This window comes from Mytilus edulis, chromosome 1 (assembly GCF_963676685.1).
Source record: "Mytilus edulis chromosome 1, xbMytEdul2.2, whole genome shotgun sequence".
Taxonomy (NCBI): domain Eukaryota; kingdom Metazoa; phylum Mollusca; class Bivalvia; order Mytilida; family Mytilidae; genus Mytilus; species Mytilus edulis.
Genome location: NC_092344.1, coordinates 41,119,290 through 41,141,391, shown reverse-complemented (window position 1 = coordinate 41,141,391; position 22,102 = coordinate 41,119,290). Strand labels below are relative to the sequence as shown.

General features: G+C 31.5%; 1 protein-coding gene across 1 annotated transcript in view; it reads left to right on the top strand.

Annotated features, from left to right (window-relative positions):
- LOC139515801 (E3 ubiquitin-protein ligase rnf213-alpha-like) overlaps window positions 1-20,107 on the top strand; it is a 175,322-nt gene extending 155,215 nt beyond the window's left edge. The window contains exons 81-88 of the mRNA XM_071305540.1: window positions 2,169-2,252; window positions 3,004-3,199; window positions 3,607-3,826; window positions 4,214-4,288; window positions 4,907-5,104; window positions 5,549-5,638; window positions 5,967-6,148; window positions 16,991-20,107. Coding sequence (XP_071161641.1) covers window positions 2,169-2,252; window positions 3,004-3,199; window positions 3,607-3,826; window positions 4,214-4,288; window positions 4,907-5,104; window positions 5,549-5,638; window positions 5,967-6,148; window positions 16,991-17,189 — 1,244 coding nt within the window. The 3' untranslated portion in view covers window positions 17,190-20,107. The remainder of the gene's footprint in view (window positions 1-2,168; window positions 2,253-3,003; window positions 3,200-3,606; window positions 3,827-4,213; window positions 4,289-4,906; window positions 5,105-5,548; window positions 5,639-5,966; window positions 6,149-16,990) is intronic.
- Window positions 20,108-22,102: the final 1,995 nt, after the last annotated feature.

Below are 22,102 nucleotides of genomic sequence, written 5' to 3'. Positions count from 1 at the left end.
CCGCGAAAATAAGTTGGTTTACAGTAATTGAAACAATTGCCAAGTTTTTAGCTCACCTGGCCCGAAGGGCCAAGTGAGCTTTTCCCATCACTTGGCGTCCGTCGTCCGTCGTCGTCGTCGTTAACTTTTAGAAAAATCTTCTCCTCTGAAACTACTGGGCCAACTTAAACCAAACTTGGCCACCATCATCATTGGGGTATCTAGTTTAAAAAATGTGTGGCGTGACCCCGCCAACCAACCAAGATGGCCGCCATGGCTAAAAATAGAACATAGGGGTAAAATGCAGTTTTTGGCTTATAACTCAACAACCAAAGCATTTAGAGCAAATCTGACATGGGGTTAAATTGTTTATCAGGTCAAGATCTTTCTGCCCTCAAATTTTCAGATGAATCCGACAACCCGTTGTTGGGTTGCTGCCCCTGAATTGGTAATTTTAGGGAATTTTTGCTGTTTTTGGTTATCTTGAATATTATTATAGATAGAGATAAACTGTAAACAGCAATAATGTTCAGCAAAGTTAGATATACAAATAAGTCAACATGACCAAAATGGTCAGTTGACCCCTTTTTAGGAGTTATTGACCTTTATAGTCAATTTTTAACCATTTTTCGTAAATCTTAGAAATCTTTTACAAAAATCTTCTCCTCTGAAACTACTGGGCCAAATTAATCCAAACTTGGCTACAATCATCTTTGGGGTATCTAGTTTAAAAAATGTGTGGCGTGACCCGGCCAACCAACCAAGATGGCCACCATGGCTAAAAATAGAACATAGGAGTAAAAATCAGTTTTTGGCTTATAACTCAAAAACCAAAGCATTTAGAGCAAATCTGACAGGGACAAAAGTGTTTATCAGGTCAAGATTTTTCTGTCTTGAAATTTTCAGATGAATCAGACAACCTGTTGTTGGGTTGCTGCCCCTTAATTGGTATTTTTAAGGAAATTTTGCTGTTTTTGGTTATTATCTTGAATATTATTATAGATAGAGATAAACTGTAAACAGCAATAATGTTCAGCAAAGTAAGATTTACAAATACATCAACATGAACGAAATGGTCAGTTGACCCCTTTGAACTTATTGACCTTTATAGTCAAATTTTAACTATTTTTTCGTAAATCTTAGTAATCTTTTACAAAAATCTTCTCCTCTAAAACTACTGGGCCAAATTAAATTAAACTTGGCCACAATCATCATTGGGGTATATAGTTAAAAAAAATGTGTCCGGTGACCCTGCCAATCAACCAAGATGGCCGCCATGGCCAAAAAATAAAACATAGGGGTAAAATCCAGTTTTTGGCTTATAACTCAAAAACCAAAGCATTTAGAGTAAATCTGACAGCGGTTTAATTGTTTATCAGGTCAAGATCTATCTGCCTTGAAATTTTCAGACAGGTTGGACAACCTGTTGTTGGGTTGCTGCCACCGAATTAGTAATTTTAAGGAAATTTGCAGATTTTGGTCATTATCTTGAATATTATTATAGATAGAGATAAACTGTAAACAGCAATAATGTTCAGCAAAAAAAGATCTACAAATAAGTCAATAAGACCAAAATTGTCTATTGACCCCTTAAGGAGTTATTGCTCTTTATAGTCAATTGTTAACAATTTTCATAAATTTTTGTTAATTTTTGTAAATTTTTAGGAAATATTTTCCACTGTAATTACTGGGCCAAGTTCATTATAGATAGAAATAATTATAGCAACAAGAATATTCAGTAAAGAAATATCTACAAATACATCACCATCAACAAAACTCAATTTTGTCATCAATTTATCTGTGTTTATTGTTAATATGCACATATTCCAAGGTGAGCGACACAGGCTCTTGAGAGCCTCTAGTTTAAGTTAATGCATGTGCTAAGTTCATTTAAAAGGGAACTGCTTATGATAAGTCATTTTTATTTGGTATGCAGTTGTATTGGCATTAGAATTTCTCATTCTTACAAAGGATATTTGGTCCTTCACTTCAAGTTAAGTTTCATTGACTTTTTATGTTATGCATAGTTTACATGTTCTTGTATTTCCATTTTAATTTCATTTTGCATTATACTAGCAATAGAACAATTCATGAAACTTTGTTAATAAACCAACAACAAAGAAAGGAGACGACCGGTATCAAAAATCTACAAAACACTGTTATAAAAATAATTTGAATTCTTACTTCAGAAAGAAGATTAGAAGAATTCAGAAGTTTACTTTGTGATTATACAGAAGCATGGGAATGTGTGGTCCAGTCACTGGAATCTTACAGTATGTATCTTTTATAGGCTTTCTAAAGTAGCAGTGTATAAATGACAAAAACAAAATCAATGCCTGATGTCACGGAATTTTGTAACATTTGCATACAACTTGAAAATGCTTCAACTTGTTTTGCTTATTTAAATTTATGTGCATCAGGATTTCCAAATGCTTATTTTGCATGCTCTGTATTTTTCAAATAAATTTCAAACACTAAGCAGGGATTGTCAGGAAAAAAACTGATTGAATTTTGTATTAGTGATAAGGTGGAAAGGCCTATGCTGTTGTTCCTTTATTTGCATTTAAAAAGTTCAGAAGATTGTTAAATACTTTTTTAAAAGCCGTAAATAATTTTACATACTAGTATCATAAATGTATACTAAATAGGGAATATTATGTAAAACAGAGAGTTTATATATACAATAGGACAGTGACTTAGTCACAAAAGGTTCACATCAAAGTCTTTATTTTCGTTCAACGTTCATGAAAGAAATTATTTCATGTTCAACGTGAAATGATGTCTTATTTCACGTTTTTTCCATGCAAGCACCCCCCTTTACCACCCTCTTTTTACTGGTACCTTTTCATTAAGCTGTAAAATAGATCATGGAATGAAACTTTATTTTTGTCTTTAATATTGAAAAGGCACTTAGATCAAGATGAGCAACACAAGCTCTTAAGAGCCTCTAGTTTTATATAATGGTGGTACCTTTGACTACCTCTTTATTTCTGAAATTTTATGACTTCACTGTTTTGATTTTAGCTTGCTCTGTTGGAGGTTCTTACTTGAAAGTGAAAAAGGAACATTTAAGAAAAAGTATAGATAGCAGAACACCAGTTTCCTTTATGCTTCCAACACTTAGAAATGATGATGGACTGTGTGCCTATATGTTACATAGATTTTTATTGGAAAAGCAGAACAGCTTCTTGGAAAAATATTGCATTGAATGTAAAATAACGTATGTGTTCCCTCTAGGGTATTATTTTTAAATTTGTAATAGGTTATATAGTAATAATACATAAAAAGAATAAAATATGAATAACTGAACTGTTCAATAGACCATATTAACCATACTAAAATCAATACTATGCATTTTATTTTATCAATGAAATAACTGCTGCATTTGTTTTTGAAAGAGATATGATAAAAATTGAAAGAAAAGTTGCAATTGATGACAATATAAAAGAACAGTATCAATTGTTTTACTGCATGACTTTCATGAAATATGGTACCTGTATATTGAAGAAGTATCTGTGATCTCACTATCAAATTAATCACTCAAATCTTGTTCAAAATACTAAATCAATTTTGGGTCTATTGAATATGACCAAATAATATAAAATGATGAAATGCTGTGTTTTGCAGTTATGCTAGTTTACCAAAAGTTGATGTGAAAGACATTTCATCAGCTCATCTGATAAGTTACCATCCAGACAAGGATCTCTTACCAATGGTGTTGGCTAACTGTAATTATTCATTTGAAGTTGGTCAGGGGACTCAAGTCAATTATAACTTCACCAATCTTGAGAGGCAGCTAATGGACAGATTACTTTTCTCAAAGTCCGTCATCACTGGTATTGAACAGGTACTTGAAGGTTCTTTTTAGAAAAAGCAACCAACTAGGACTAGAAGTTTCTTAAAAAAAATGATGACCAATATCATGTGAATAGACACATTTGAGAATGGAAATGGGGAATATGTCAAAGAGCAGATAACAGGTATATTTAAAGCCACAGGTTTTGATAGCCATGCACTCAAATATTAAAAATGACTGAAGTAAAATAGCAACAACAAGAACAACTCTAAAGGACAATTTAAAAAGGAAATTCCTTTGTCAAATGGCAATAAAAGCTCAAACACATCACTTAACATGGAAAAAAATTGCAGTTATGTTTAAAGGTATCCCCATGATTAGGCTTTCAAAGTCTTCACATTATTATTTAAAATTAATTTAAAGTAACTGGTATTTTAGATTGAGATGTTCAGATACAGAACAGAATCAACAAATGCTTTAGTATTTGATGAATTGTCTCAAAAAGTTAAACAGGTAAGTTCATTATGGTAAAAAAAGATGTTCTAAAATTTGAAATAAATATAAAGCATTGAAAAAAGTTTTAATATTATTCTATTACATACAGATTCTGCCACTGTATCCAGTGTGATACAATGTTTTCATCACTCAAGACAGTTGAAGTTTTAAAATTTAAAACAATAGGCTTGACGAGTTTTAAATTTGAAATCTAGTTGTCGAGAGTGGAGAAATATCTTATTGCACAAGATTCACTGACAGAATATGTTTTTTTAATGATTTTTACATGAATTATTACCAAATTTTATCTAAGATTTTAGAGATTTTTGTTTTCTTTTTACAATGAGCTGCAAAGATTTGTTCTTTCTATATGACGTCATCAGACATGGTCACCTTTTTCATGACGTTGTGAAAGCAAATTCAAAATAAAGCAAGAAAATTTGCCATCATACATGTAATTGAATTTGGAAAAATGGAAAATTCATATAAAATGAAATACAAAAAAAAAACGGGTTGGGGAAAGAGGTATCAAGCAAAGAATTAGGGAAAATGATCAATAACGAATTGATAAACTTTCAGTACGGCAATATAGAAATCTTCATAACAATCTTTGATATTGTAATTCATGTATTTCAGGAGAGGATAAATACCACCATACAAAGTCAGATACATAATGAACTGCAGACCAGAGAGTACTCTGATTTATGTGACAGTCTTGTCAAGCTAGATATTGCCATCAGTTTTCTCAAGTCTGTAGGATCAGATCCAGACAGCTTATTATCTGACTTCATGTGTAAAACACTAAAGATTGAAAATCCATTTCCAAGTTTGAAGGTTAGATGATGAATCAAATATGTTTAAAGCATTGTCTTAGCCTAATATTTTGGATTCCAGGCGTGAGTGAGAAGTCTGGAATGGCATACCTGCCAACTGTCACTATTTGCAGGGGTTTTACCCCCATCTTTCCCCAATTTAAAACAAAACAAACAATTTTACCATGGGTATAGGATGGTATAAGTATGAAAAAGCAAATGAACAACATCAAGATAAATTTAAAGGCTCCTTTAAAGGTTTTCTAGGACTATGAGAGCCATCTTACACAAAAAAACATGAGGCAATTATACAATACTTTTATTATAAAAGAGAGATGAAAATGAATGCTCCATTCAAACTCATAACTTAAAAATAAACTGATAACGCTAATTAAGTTGTTAATCTTTTAAACCAATACACTCTATTTCAATTACTTATTTTGAATTTATTTTATTTACATTGTAGGCACAGCAGTTTACTAAATGTAAGAATACTTTGTCATGGTGGATTACATTATCATTAGAGAGAGAGAAAGCAAATTCAAGATACAATCAGGTAATCTATAATTTTTGGACAAATTCATTTTTTTGGGCCATATTTTTTTACTATTTTTATCTTGTTTTTCTATGTACATACTGTGATATTTTTCTGAGAAAATCTGTTGTTTCTCCACAGAATGCTGAAAAAAACCAAGGAGAACAATACAAATTTATGACAATAGAGGTAGATAGTACCGGGTATTTGAAAGTTCAGTTGAAAGTGTTGGTCTATTACTAAGTTAAATTCAAACAACAAATAAAGTAATGCTTTAAATGACACAGTATGCATTGCTCACAAAGGTTTAGCTGGTTGTAAACTTTTCAATTTAACTTATCTTTTTCAGAATGCCTTTGAAAGTCTCTCAGATAGCTTTAAAAATCCATTAAAGCCAGGTCAAATAATAGCAATAGAAGAAATAGTAAATGGTTTATCTATAGAATGTATTCATATCTTACTGGTTTTGACATTTGAATGTATTGTACTGAGATTGGATGTCCCACTTACTGAACATTTGACTGAAATCAGGTACATTGCAATAATTTTTTATAATACTCTTACAATTTTTCTATAACTTTAAACAGCAACATTGTATGGGCCAGTTATTGTCTATATTTTTGTTTTTGTAGAACTTTTTTTGCAGTTCAAATTTTGATTTCTTTGAGAAACTAAAAATATTACTCATTTACTGAACAGTATTATATCCCCCTTGTTTCTACACAACAAACAGTAAGGGACATAAAGGATAAAAAAAAAATGCAAACAAAGAATTTGACTGAATTTAATGTGATCTACATGATAACATCTTGTTATTTATTCTTTCCTTTTTATAAAAGGTTCTTGATCAACTATCATTCAGAGTAATATTTGCTGTCAGCATATATTATTTCTCAGAATGTTTGCTTCGTTAATATTGTTGTTTAAAATGCAAATCTGACATTAGAAATGAGCTGGTTGGTCCCTTTTAATGTTGGCCATATTATCTTGAAGTCATAAGAAACGAGTGACCGGTGAAAAATAATGTTCTTCCAATTCTTGAACCAATGCATAGAAACATTATAAACTTAGTCTTCTGTGCACGAATTTATCATTTTTTACGTGTAAATTTCGTATAATCGTCAATTTTTTTTTCAATCGGTCAGTGTTGTTGTGAACTTATGGCAGGTAATTAAAGTTCATGTTTTGAAGCCAAAGTTTAACGATTGTCACCTGTTTGTCAACAATCGACAAAAAATCAACAAAAAAGCATGGAAATTAAGCAGGTGTTTAACATGTAAATTCAGATAATAGTTTATTTCAAGGACATCCGTGCGTATTGTGATCACTAGATTTTAACGAGATGGGTCACACTGAGGTCACTTTGCATACGGAAAATAAGGATGTACATCTCTGAAGGTCCAAAAATTTCTAGAATTAAACTTTTTTTCTTAACCTGATTTTTGGGTTTATAAGACTGTAACAAAATAATTGGTGAAGAAAAAATTATATGGTGGTGCACTTCTTTTTTTGCTACGGCCCTTTGGAAATGCCCAATTTTGATGATTTTCCCATTTTTCATCGATTTTTACCTATTTTTGGGCTATTATCATGAAAAAAATCACATTTCCACAATTAAACTTTTTCTCATACTTTCTATAAAGATGAAGTGGACCAATCTGAATAAATTTTACTTACAAAAACTATAGGTAGGTGTTAATATAAGAAAGTTTTATCATATTTTGACGCTTTTTTGTGTAAAATTTACCATGCTGTCAATTTTGTATTTTTGTGATTTTTCTCAGTTTTTAGAACAAAATGCATATTATTTCAACTTTTTTGTTATAAATGAATGAAAAAAGACATATCTAAGAGATTTGAAAAGACCAAAATGATATGGGATGTACATGATTCTTGTAAAATCATTTTTTAGCTCACCTGTCCCTTATGCCAGTGGCGAATCCAGAGGGGGGGTTCCGGGGGTCCGCACCCCCCCTTTATTTTGGCCGATCAATGCATTTGAATCGGGACATGTTTTGCACCCCCCCCCCCCCCCCCTGCACCCACCCTTTGCCCTGGGCTAGCACCCCCCCTTTCGAAAATTCCTGCATCCGCCACTGGCTTATGCCATCACTTGGCGTCCGTCGTCTGTTGTCCGTCGTCGTCTGTCGTCCGTCGTCGTCTGTCGTCGTAAACTATTTCAAGAATCTTCTCCTCTGAAACTACTGGGCCAAATACTTTCAAACTTTAACTGAATGTTCCTTAGGGTATCTAATTTATAAATTGTATCCGAAGTTTTGATCTATCAACAAACATGGTCACCATTGCTAAAAATAGTACATAGGGGTCAAATGCAGTTTTTGGCTTATAACTCAAAAACCAAAGCATTTAGAGCAAATCTGACATGGGGTAATATTGTTTATCAGGTCAAGATCTATCTGCCCTGAAATTTTCAGATGAATCAGACAACCCGTTGTTGGGTTGCTGCCCCTGAATTGGTAATTTTAAGGAAATTTTGCTGTTTTTGGTTATTATCTTGAATATTATTATAGATAGAGATAAACTGTAAACAGGAATAATGTTCAGCAAAGTAAGATTTACAAATAAGTCAACATGACGGAAATGGTCAGTTGACCCCTTTAGGAGTTATTGCCCTTTATAGTCAATTTTTAACCATTTTTCGTAAATCTTAGTAATCTTTTACAAAAATCTTCTCCTCTGAAACTACTGGGCCAAATACTTCCAAAGTTTAACTGAATGTTTCTTAGGGTATCTAGTTTGTAAATTGTATCCAAAGTTATGATCTATCAACAAACATGGTCGCCATTGCTAAAAATAGAACATAGGGGTCAAATGCAGTTTTTGGCTTATAACTCAAAAACCAAAGCATTTAGAGCAAATCTGACGTTGGGTAATATTGTTTATCAGGTCAAGATCTATCTGCCCTGAAATTTTCAGATGAATCAGACAACCTGTTGTTGGGTTACTGCCCCTGAATTGGTAATTTTAAAGAAATTTTGCTGTTTTTGGTTATTATCTTGAATATTATTGTAGATAGAGATAAACTGTAAACAGGAATAATGTTCAGCAAAGTAAGATTTACAAATAAGTCAACATGACGGAAATGGTCAGTTGACCCCTTTAGGAGTTATTGCCCTTTATAGTCAATTTTTAACCATTTTTCGTAAATCTTAGTAATCTTTTACAAAAATCTTCTCCTCTGAAACTACTGGGCCAAATACTTCCAAACTTTAACTGAATGTTCCTTAGGGTATCTTGTTTGTAAATTGTATCCGAAGTTATGATCTATCAACAAACATGGTCGCCATTGCTAAAAGTAGAACATAGGGGTCAAATGCAGTTTTTGGCTTATAACTCAAAAACCAAAGCATTTAGAGCAAATCTGACATGGGATAATATTGTTTATCAGGTCAAGATCTATCTGCCCTGAAATTTTCAGATGAATCAGACAACCTGTTGTTGGGTTACTGCCCCTGAATTGGTAATTTTAAAGAAATTTTGCTGTTTTTGGTTATCTTGAATATTATTTCGTCTGTCGTCGTCTGTCGTCGTAAACTATTTCAAGAATCTTCTCCTCTGAAACTACTGGGCCAAATACTTTCAAACTTTAACTGAATGTTCCTTAGGGTATCTTATTTATAAATTGTATCCGAAGTTTTGATCTATCAACAAACATGGTCACCATTGCTAAAAATAGTACATAGGGGTCAAATGCAGTTTTTGGCTTATAACTCAAAAACCAAAGCATTTAGAGCAAATCTGACATGGGGTAATATTGTTTATCAGGTCAAGATCTATATGCCCTGAAATTTTCAGATGAATCAGACAACCCGTTGTTGGGTTGCTGCCCCTGAATTGGTAATTTTAAGGAAATTTTGCTGTTTTTGGTTATTATCTTGAATATTATTATAGATAGAGATAAACTGTAAACAGGAATAATGTTCAGCAAAGTAAGATTTACAAATAAGTCAACATGACGGAAATGGTCAGTTGACCCCTTTAGGAGTTATTGCCCTTTATAGTCAATTTTTAACCATTTTTCGTAAATCTTAGTAATCTTTTACAAAAATCTTCTCCTCTGAAACTACTGGGCCAAATACTTCCAAACTTTAACTGAATGTTTCTTAGGGTATCTAGTTTGTAAATTGTATCCAAAGTTATGATCTATCAACAAACATGGTCGCCATTGCTAAAAATAGAACATAGGGGTCAAATGCAGTTTTTGGCTTATAACTCAAAAACCAAAGCATTTAGAGCAAATCTGACGTTGGGTAATATTGTTTATCAGGTCAAGATCTATCTGCCCTGAAATTTTCAGATGAATCAGATAACCTGTTGTTGGGTTATTGCCCCTGAATTGGTAATTTTAAAGAAATTTTGCTGTTTTTGGTTATTATCTTGAATATTATTATAGATAGAGATAAACTGTAAACAGGAATAATGTTCAGCAAAGTAAGATTTACAAATAAGTCAACATGACGGAAATGGTCAGTTGACCCCTTTAGGAGTTATTGCCCTTTATAGTCAATTTTTAACCATTTTTCGTAAATCTTAGTAATCTTTTACAAAAATCTTCTCCTCTGAAACTACTGGGCCAAATACTTCCAAACTTTAACTGAATGTTCCTTAGGGTATCTTGTTTGTAAATTGTATCCGAAGTTATGATCTATCAACAAACATGGTCGCCATCGCTAAAAGTAGAACATAGGGGTCAAATGCAGTTTTTGGCTTATAACTCAAAAACCAAAGCATTTAGAGCAAATCTGACATGGGATAATATTGTTTATCAGGTCAAGATCTATCTGCCCTGAAATTTTCAGATGAATCAGACAACCTGTTGTTGGGTTACTGCCCCTGAATTGGTAATTTTAAAGAAATTTTGCTGTTTTTGGTTATCTTGAATATTATTTCGTCTGTCGTCGTCTGTCGTCGTAAACTATTTCAAGAATCTTCTCCTCTGAAACTACTGGGCCAAATACTTTCAAACTTTAACTGAATGTTCCTTAGGGTATCTTATTTATAAATTGTATCCGAAGTTTTGATCTATCAACAAACATGGTCGCCATTGCTAAAAATAGAACAATGGGGTCAAATGCAGTTTTTGGCTTATAACTCAAAAACCAAAGCATTTAGAGCAAATCTGACATGGGGTAATATTGTTTATCAGGTCAAGATCTATATGCCCTGAAATTTTCAGATGAATCAGACAACCCGTTGTTGGGTTGCTGCCCCTGAATTGGTAATTTTAAGGAAATTTTGCTGTTTTTGGTTATTATCTTGAATATTATTATAGATAGAGATAAACTGTAAACAGGAATAATGTTCAGCAAAGTAAGATTTACAAATAAGTCAACATGACGGAAATGGTCAGTTGACCCCTTTAGGAGTTATTGCCCTTTATAGTCAATTTTTAACCATTTTTCGTAAATCTTAGTAATCTTTTACAAAAATCTTCTCCTCTGAAACTACTGGGCCAAATACTTCCAAACTTTAACTGAATGTTTCTTAGGGTATCTAGTTTGTAAATTGTATCCAAAGTTATGATCTATCAACAAACATGGTCGCCATTGCTAAAAATAGAACATAGGGGTCAAATGCAGTTTTTGGCTTATAACTCAAAAACCAAAGCATTTAGAGCAAATCTGACGTTGGGTAATATTGTTTATCAGGTCAAGATCTATCTGCCCTGAAATTTTCAGATGAATCAGACAACCTGTTGTTGGGTTACTGCCCCTGAATTGGTAATTTTAAAGAAATTTTGCTGTTTTTGGTTATTATCTTGAATATTATTATAGATAGAGATAAACTGTAAACAGGAATAATGTTCAGCAAAGTAAGATTTACAAATAAGTCAACATGACGGAAATGGTCAGTTGACCCCTTTAGGAGTTATTGCCCTTTATAGTCAATTTTTAACCATTTTTCGTAAATCTTAGTAATCTTTTACAAAAATCTTCTCCTCTGAAACTACTGGGCCAAATACTTCCAAACTTTAACTGAATGTTTCTTAGGGTATCTAGTTTGTAAATTGTATCCGAAGTTATGATCTATCAACAAACATGGTCGTCATTGCTAAAAATAGAACATAGGGGTCAAATGCAGTTTTTGGCTTATAACTCAAAAACCAAAGCATTTAGAGCAAATCTGACATGGGGTAATATTGTTTCAATTTTCAGATGAATCAGACAACCTGTTGTTTGGTTGCTGCCCCTGAATTGGTAATTTTAAGGAAATTTTGCTGTTTTTGGTTATTATCTTGAATATTATTATAGATAGAGATAAACTGTAAACAGGAATAATGTTCAGCAAAGTAAGATTTACAAATAAGTCAACATGACGGAAATGGTCAGTTGACCCCTTTAGGAGTTATTGCCCTTTATAGTCAATTTTTAACCATTTTTCGTAAATCTTAGTAATCTTTTACAAAAATCTTCTCCTCTGAAACTACTGGGCCATATACTTCCAAACTTTAACTGAATGTTTCTTAGGGTATCTAGTTTGTAAATTGTATCCGAAGTTATGATCTATCAACAAACATGGTCGCCATTGCTAAAAATAGAACATAGGGGTCAAATGCAGTTTTTGGCTTATAACTCAAAAACCAAAGCATTTAGAGCAAATCTGACGTTGGGTAATCTTGTTTATCAGGTCAATTTCTATCTGCCCTGAAATTTTCAGATGAATCAGACAACCTGTTGTTGGGTTGCTGCCCCTGAATTGATAATTTTAAGGAAATTTTGCTGTTTTTGGTTATTATCTTGAATATAATTATAGATAGAAATAAACTGTAAACAGCAATAATGTTCAGCAAAGTAAGATCTTCAATTAAGTCAATTTGACCAAAATTGTCAATTTGACCCCTTAAGGAGTTATTGCCCTTTAAAGACTTTTTTCACAATTTGTTCATCATGTTGACTTACTTTAAAAAATCTTCTTCTTTGAAACTGCTGTATCAATTTCAGCCAAACTTAGGCTAAATGAGTTTCAGAGTATCTAGTATAAATTTCATATTTTATTTCCTTGTATGTCAAGAAACATAGCTCCTATGGCTAAAATAGAACATAGGAGAAAATGATTATTTTTTTTGGCTTTTGAAGAAAATACCCTGCTTTCCTGACCTTGAATTATTCATGAATATTCATGAACAATTCATGAATATTCATGAATAATATTCATGAATATTCATGAATATTCAAGGTAACAGTTCATGAATATTCATGAATATTCATGAATGTTAAATGGCACCTTGAATATACATGAATATTGTTTGAACTGAATAAGCTTGAATATACATGAATATTGTATGAGCTGAATAAGCTTGAATATACATGAATATTGTATGAACTGAATAACCACGATTAAACATGAATAATTATCTGTAGAATATTCATGAACATGAAATAGGATGTCTATGAATAATGCATGATTAGAATCACCATGAATGAAAAATATATATCTATCCCAATTTTGAATGCTAAATACATACTCTAGAATAACCTTGAATATTTAATGAATATTGAAAGGTTGAATATTCTAGAATAACCATGAATATTGAAAGGTTGAATATTCTAGAATAACTATGAATATTGAATGGTTGAATATTCTAGATTAACCATGAATATTGAAATAAGTGTCCTTGAGAGGTTTTTTGAAAACCAAAAGCAAATACAGACATTTAAGTTTAAAATATTTTTTAATCATGATAGCTGTGAAATATGAATTTTACAATCACTTTCATTAAAAGCTAGCAAAATTGTCCACTATTTAATCTAGAATTTAATCCAAACCTGTTTAGTCGGATAGCTTTTTGAACATTTTGTAATTATGCAATGATATTTTTTCTCATTTATCTGGGAATTGTTCAAAAATTGTTATTGTCAATAATTCTTATGTAGGCCTATCTAATGCTGGCTTGACGTCGTCCTTTGCATTGGCTTTTCTTCCTTTCATTAACTTTACCCAACCCGCTAGTTTTCTCCAAAAATGAACAGGAAAACATCTATGACACATGACTGAAAGTCACTTTTGTTGCTTATTATTTTCTTGACATCTGAGTGTTTTGTATGAAGATGTTATGAATATCACCTACATGAGCTATCTATTAAAATTATCATATATTTTTTTCATTTAACTGTGGAATACATACATGTACATGTATGTTATTCCGCATCAACAATCAAGTAAAAATATACGTATACAAAAGTCCTAGAACAAATTTCATTATCAATTTTTATGCCGTTTACCACAAATAGTTCTGAGTCATTATCATGCAGCTTTATTCATGCTTATTCATGTTTGTCACACAATGGAAAAAATATTCTAAGTCCAAAATTTATTCCTCATTATTCATTCTTATTCATGAAATGTATGCAAAAAAATTCTAAGTCCAAACATTCATTCTTATTCATGTTTATTCATATTGACAAAAAGGGTTTTATTACCACAAAAAAACAATTTTGAATGAAGGAAACTTGATTATACTATGATATAGTAAGTGACTAGCATTTTAAGAACATTTATTTGTTGTCTCCAAACAGTTATTAAGAATTCATGTATATTCCACTTAATTCATGTTTCATATTCATGAATAATTTTGACACTGGAATAGTAACCATGAATGGAAGTGGAATATTCATGAATATTCATGAATATTCTACTTTATTCATGAATACATGAATATCATGAAAGCAGGGCAGGACGATCCAAAAAACATTTAAATAAATTGAAAAGCCAAAATAATCATTGATGAGAGATTTAACCAAAAGAATTAAGGTGAGCGATTCAGGCTCTTGAGAGCCTCTTGTTGTATCCCTCACCCATTTTCTCAAAATTTTGGCTAAAAATACTGACTTGATTGGTCGTAAAATTTGAAAACTGGATTACGCAAAAAACATTCATTGTAAATACACAATTTTTTCACAGATTTATGTTTGCTTATTATATTTTTAAAATTCATTGATATTTTCCACTTCTATCACATGTTTTGGAAATAATTCAAGAACGAGATTTCAACGAGACTGAACGAGACTGAAAAGTCAGAAGAATACAACTTTCTAGCTTGCAATTAAAATAAAGTAAACTTCTTTTAAATATGAATAAATTAAAGGAATTTCTTCAGAAAAAAGTATATGTACATAAGTTTTATAATGAAAACTATCCATTGAGTATAAAAAAACATATGCATTATTTTTTTTTTATTTGAGGTTTCTTATGACTTTAAAGTTTTTTAACTGCAGGGTCAGATTCAAGAGTTGGCTAAAGCTGAACCCCACCCCAAAATTTTGTTTTTTTATTTTTTGATTAAAAAGCTTACCTGACCCAACAGGCCATGCTAGCTTTTATCATCAAGTAGAGTCAGTTGTTCATTGTCTTCATCATCTGTTTACTTTTACAAAAATCATCTTTGAAACAACTGGGTTAATTATAGTCCAGTCAATCTAGCATAAATTTGACCCTAACCTTGAAGTAATTGCAACAGAAGATTTATAAGTTTTGATCTTTAGCATTATACCATAAATATACACAGAAGAAAGTCCCATAAAATATAACTTGAGGAAAACTAAAAAATAAAGATTTAAAATTCCTATGGAGATTTGCATTGTATTGATTCTTGATATTTTAGCTGTCTTTAGAGTATAACATACAACTTTATAGGTGTTTTCATATCCTTTATCAAGCTACAACATAGATTTCATAATTCATTAGTAGACCATTTATTAGATTTTTCAGCATGTCAAGGTAAAGAATCTCAAATTGAATAAAACTAATTAAGCATATATTCATTCTTTTTGTGGTTTGAAGTTTCTTTAAACAAGGTAGATGCTGAACAAATATGATTTACAGAAATAAGCAATACCAAATATTCACATTATTTTTACAAAATGGTCACAAAGCCATAAATTTGCTATTTCTTTAATGAAAAATGTGTAAAAAAAATTAAAAAAATACCCATAACACTTCAGTTTTGTACATTTAATGAGCAGAAAATTATATAATGAAGTCAAATACGAACCTATAACCCCATCAAAGTCTCATATTTTACATGAATTTTAAGAAAATCAACCAAAAACTGACAAAAAAGGACTCATTTTTTGCGGAGTTATCTCCCTTTCCAATGTTAATTTCCATAAGAAATTGAAAATGCAAAATTTAAGTTTTCCTCAAGTTAGATTTTATGGGACTTTTTTTCTGTGTATATTTGGAGCTTAATGCTAAAGATTAGAACTAAAATATTTTCTGTTGCAATTAGTTTGAGGTTCAAACTTAGTTTGACTGGACTATTATAACAACCCTAATAAGCACAACCATCCTTAGAATATATAGATTAAAAAATGTTGCTGATGATCACCCTTGCCAACTAACATGGCGACCAAGGTTTATAATTGAACATATAGTCCAGTCAAACTAAGATTTAACCTCAAACTAATTGCAACAGAAAATGTTTATTTCTAATCTATAGCATTATGCGCTTAATATATGCTTTTTTTTTATTATTAGATTTGAGATTCTTTACCTTGACATGTTGAAAAGTTCAATAAATGGTCAACAAATGAATTACAAAATCTAGATTTTAGCTTGATAAAAGATATGAAAACACCTTTAGAGTTGTTTATTATACTTCAAAGATCGCTAAAAAATCAAGAATCAGTACATTCTGATGAATAGAAGCGGTAACTTATTATTTTGTATCAATTTTTATTGATATTTTTGCCTTTTTTGCAAGAGTTATCTCCCTTTTCAATGCAAATCTCCATAGGAATTTTAAATGGTGATTTGTTTAGTCTTCCTCAAATAAGAATTTATGGTACTTTTTTTCTGTGAATATTTGGGGTATAATGCTAAAGATTAAAAAAAACTTTAAAATCTTCTGTTGCAATTAATTTCAGATTAGGGTCAAATTTATGCTAGATTGACTGGACTAATAGGGATAATGTGGAAATATTGTCTATTATTTTGTTAACCAATACAGATACCGAATATCTGACCAGAAATGTTCAGTGTGTCAATGTCACTACTTTTTTTGTAATTTGTATACTGTGTTTGAAATATGTAATAGATCAAGAGAAGTGAAGGACAAAAAAAAAGTTCTACAAAAAATGTTATGGACAAATTTGTCAAGAAATTTCTATTATTAATCAAAACAATTGTTAAGTCATTATTTTTTTACATCTTGTTATGTGATTTATTATGTTTACCTAAAGGAAGCAACTGAAGGTGTGATAAATGGTTTGTCTAGTACTAACATAGCTTATATTGATACCTCTTCATATTTAGGTTTTGACTTAAAAACTACTTCTATTTCTGTTGAATCATAGAGTTTTGCCAAGTTTTAATAGTTGATTCAATATGAACTTTTGACACATTCTTCTTCAGTTTACAAGACATCCTGATGCCATATATAGAATCGTCACCCTATGAAGATGACACCTTTGTTCCAGAGTTTTTAAAGGAAGCCATTGAGAAGTTGCCTTCTGGAGACAACAATGAAAAGAGGATTACAACAGCACAAATTGTTGATTTCTGGAAAATTATCAACAAGCTTCTGATTTCAAAACAACATTACAGACGATAAAACTTTGACCTGGATCAAGTTTATTATGCCTTATTACAAATCTGTCAACTTGCAAGATTGTGCAATATTTTGGTACCCATACTAGCTATCTGATTATGTAGACATTAACCATTATAGGCTAAATGAAACCAACTTGTTTCCTTTTAATTTTAGTTCACTTTTAACAAAACCTTAATTATTTGTTGTTTATGACATGTTTATTTTGTTTTTATGCCCCATTTATGGGCATTATGTTTTCTAGTCTGTGTGTGCATGCGTCTCTTTGTCTGTTTGTCTGTCCTTCCATTCGTCTGTTCATCCGTCTGTCAAGTTTCAGGTTAAAGTTTTTGGTTGAGGGAGTTTTTGATGTACACATTTTCCTTATGATATGATCTTTCTAATTTTAATGCCAAATAAGAGATAAGAGATGTTACCAAATTTCACAGTCCACTGAGCATAGAAAATAATAGTGCAGATCGGGCATCCGTGTACTTCGGAAACATTCTTGTTTTTTATCATTTTTCATACAAGATTCGCATGCTAATGGACTTTTATTATTTTAAAATTGAAAATGGAAATGGGGAATGTGTGCATCTCTTCACATGTAAAAACAAATCCAGTTATATAAACTCCTCTGTCAGGATAACACAAGATATTGCCAAGACAAATTGGTTAGAAAGTTGCAAGTGAAAACTTGTATATCATATTATCATCATATATTTACAACTTCTTATTTCATTTACTTGAATATAAAATGTGAATCTATTTAATCGTAAATATATATACTAAAAATCATATCAGGGATCTCCATGGCCTGTTTAATGATGGCGCCCCACAATTATTCAAAACTGTTATCGTTTTTTATAGCCCAATGCCATTTTTATGCAATTATAATCAAATGCATGTAATTGCAAAACCCTTAGGCTTTGTTATATTATAATCCAATACAGTTCTAACGCCTGAGGGATATATGGATTAAGATTGCTAATCACTTGTACCTGAGCTTGTACAGGTAGATCAACAAACCAGACAGCAGAATACTATCAGACGATACGACGATTCATTTATCGAATTATTCAACTAAGTTTAAGAAAATGCTTATGATAATTTAGATTAAATAAATAATTTAATAATCAAGTTACAAAGAAACAATTCAACAAGTCGAACACATGCTTTTATTCTGACTAATGCAATCAGCATCCCCTTTTTTTAAGAAGTACAAAATAAGACGTAAAATATTAATATTATTTCATCGCAAGTAACTCGAGTACTGCTTCAAAGATAATATAGAATTACTTTAAAAGTTAAAAACTAAAAACTAAAATATTTACTGTGAAGAAATACTGTATCGTAATTCCGAATTCATTTCGTAGTTTACAATCAAATTGATACATCCTCGTTTCAGGTTTATGACTCAAGAAAGATGCATGTTGCATAGCATCAATTTGCTAGATAAAGTCATTAAAAACCTTTTCATTTGTCAACGTTTGCTTTACAAATCTCTTTAACCTTTTACATTACCTGTACGAATCGTTTTGTTGTTGCTGCAAATCAGCAAGACCGGTCATGGGTTCATGACTTCTGAAATTATTTTACAGTGTCCGTGAAAAATAAGCTCCACATGATTTTTAACCCCCATAACAATTACCAAAAATAGCAAGAAAACTACATTGGGACCTTCATGACAGCTTTTGGTCATTCTCGAAAAGGGAGGGACCATGAAGGTATGAAAATATTGATACTTCTATAATGAAAATTCAAATAAATATAAGTTAAATAAGCAATGAAATTGCATGTTCACCATTCCTTACATTGAGGGATGAAATACTTTCGATCATGCTACACTATACGGAGTAGACACGGTTTGTGATGGTGAAAGTTCCTCCATCGTTCAATTTTCATCCATGGAGATCCCTGCATATCATACTTTTTATGCCCCACCTACGATATGTTTTCTGGTCTGTGGGTCTGTTCGTTCATTATTAAAAATCGTTCGTCAGTCCGTCCATTCGTCCTGTTTCAGGTTAAAGTTTTTGGTCAAGGTAGTTTTTGATGAAGTTGAAGTCCAATCAACTTCAAACTTAGTAAACATGTTCCCTAAGATATGATCTTTCTTATTTTAATGCCAAAATAGAGTTTTGACCCCACTTGCACAGTCCAGTGAACATAGAAAATGATAGTGTAAGTTTCAGGTTAAAGTTTTTGGTCAAGGTAGTTTTTAATGAAGTTGAAGTTCAAACAACTTGAAACTTATTACACATGTTGCCTATGATAAGATCTTTCTAAATTTAAATGCCAAATTAGATTTTTTACCCCAATTTCACAGTCCACTGAACATAAAAAAAACTATGATTGTAATTGTTCTGCTCATGCTGGGCACTGTGATTGGTAAATACATTATTTGTTTGCTTGGTTGTAAAAAAAAAAAGGTACTTACTGATTAACACTTCTTACTATTGTTTTAATTCTAAAAAGTTTAAGGTAAATAGTTTTATTTCCTTGTCTATTAAAAACTGTTTCAAACTTTAATTTGTCATTCTTTATTAAAGGGGGCTACTCTAGAAAATATTTGGCATCAGATCCTGTTCTAGTTTTAAATATATCAGACCATAAATGAAGGTTACCACCATTTATAATGTATATTGTTATTCTCTTGCCAATTATAGTTTTATTTGACTAAAAGGTGACAGCTTAACTGATTTAACATATTTTTTATGAATAAAATATTCAATTTGGTTTAAATGTCTTTTTTTTCTCTCGATAAAATGGGCTTTTCAGAATATGCCATTTCTACACAATTATGTTCATATAAGAAATGTACTTGTATACTAGGACACGATTAATAAAAGCAATTTTTAGGGTTTTGGGATCCTATTTGTTTCATGTATCAAAATTTTATGCTATGTTATTGATTTTTTCGAATAAAATATTGTTTAAACTGGGAGCTTTATATTTTCTTGTTAGTGTATCATTCTATCCATTTGTCTGTCTTCGTTTCGTAAGTTTTCCATGAAGTTGAAGTCATGTCAAATTAAAACTTTGTACAGATGTTCATTATGAAGTAATCTTGCTAAATAACATTCCTAATTAATGTTTTTACCACAATTTTAGTTAAGATTTGATAGTGTCAAACCATAACTAGAGGCTCTCAAGAGCCTGTGTCGCTCACCTGTTAATGTGTTTACTGATGTCGGCCATCTTTGTTGGTAGGCGGGGTCATTAGACACTCTTTTTAAAAATAGATATTATGATTGTGGCCAAGTTTGTTTAATTTGGCCAAGTAGTTTTAGAAAAGATTTTTATGCAAGTTACAAAAATGAGGAAAAGTTATTTAATATTGACTCTAAAGGGCAATAACTCCTTAGGGGGTCCTCTAACAATTTTGATCATGCTGACTTATTTGTAGATCTTACTTTGCTGAACATTATTGCTGTTTACAGTTTATCTCTATCTATAATTGTATTCAAGATAATAACCAAAAACTGCAAAATTTTCTTAAAATAACCAATTTAAGGGCAGCAACCCAACAACAGGTTGTCCGATTCAACTGAAAATTTGTGAGGGGATATATCTTATTCTGATGGACATTAAAATCTTGAAAAATTGCCCTAAATGTCTTGGTTTCAAAGATATAAAGCAAAAACTGCATTTTACCACTATGTTCTAATTTTAGCCATGTCGGCCATTTTGTTTGGTAGGCTGGGTCATCGGACACATTTTTTAAACTATAAACCACAATGATAATTGTCGCCAAGTTTGATTAAATTTGGCAAAGTAGTTTTAGAGAAGAAAATTTTTAGAAAAGTTACAAAAAATGATGAAAAGTTGTTAAAAATTGACTATAAAGGGCAATAACTCCTTAAGGGGTCGACTGGCAATTTTGGTCATGTTGACTTATTTGTAGGTCTTACTCTGCTGAACATTATTGCTGTTTACAGTTTATCTCTATCTATAATAGTATTCAAGATAATAACCAAAAACTGCAAAATTTTCTTAAAATAACCAATTTAAGGGCAGCAACCCAACAACAGGTTGTCCGATTCAACTGAAAATTTGTGAGGGGATATATCTTATTCTGATGGACATTAAAATCTTGAAAAATTGCCCTAAATGTCTTGGTTTCAAAGATATAAAGCAAAAACTGCATTTTACCACTATGTTCTAATTTTAGCCATGTTGGCCATTTTGTTTGGTAGGCTGGGTCATCGGACACATTTTTTAAACTATAAACCACAATGATAATTGTCGCCAAGTTTGATTAAATTTGGCAAAGTAGTTTTAGAGAAGAAAATTTTTAGAAAAGTTACAAAAAATGATGAAAAGTTGTTAAAAATTGACTATAAAGGGCAATAACTCCTTAAGGGGTCGACTGGCAATTTTGGTCATGTTGACTTATTTGTAGGTCTTACTCTGCTGAACATTATTGCTGTTTACAGTTTATCTCTATCTATAATAGTATTCAAGATAATAACCAAAAACTGCAAAATTTCCTTAAAATAACCATTTCAGGGGCAGCAACCCAACAACAGGTTGTCCGATTCGTCTGAAAATTTCAGGGCAGATAGATCTTCAACTGATTAACAATTTTACCCCATGTCAGATTTGCTCTAAATGCTTTGGTTTTTGAGTTATAAGCCAAAAACTGCATTTTACCCCTATGTTCTATTTTTAGCCATGGCGGCCATCTTGGTTGGTTTGACGGGTCACCCCACACATTTTTTAAACTAGATATCCCAAGGATGATTGTGGCCAAGTTTGGTAGAATTTGGCCCAGTAGTTTCAGAGGAGAAGATTTTTGTAAAAGTTTACGGACGACGGACGCCAAGTGATGAGAAAAGCTCACTTGACCTTTCAGGTCAGGTGAGCTAATAAAAACAACATTCCCAGGTAAAAGATTTGATAGTGTATGGCCGTCAAACTATAACAACTACTTT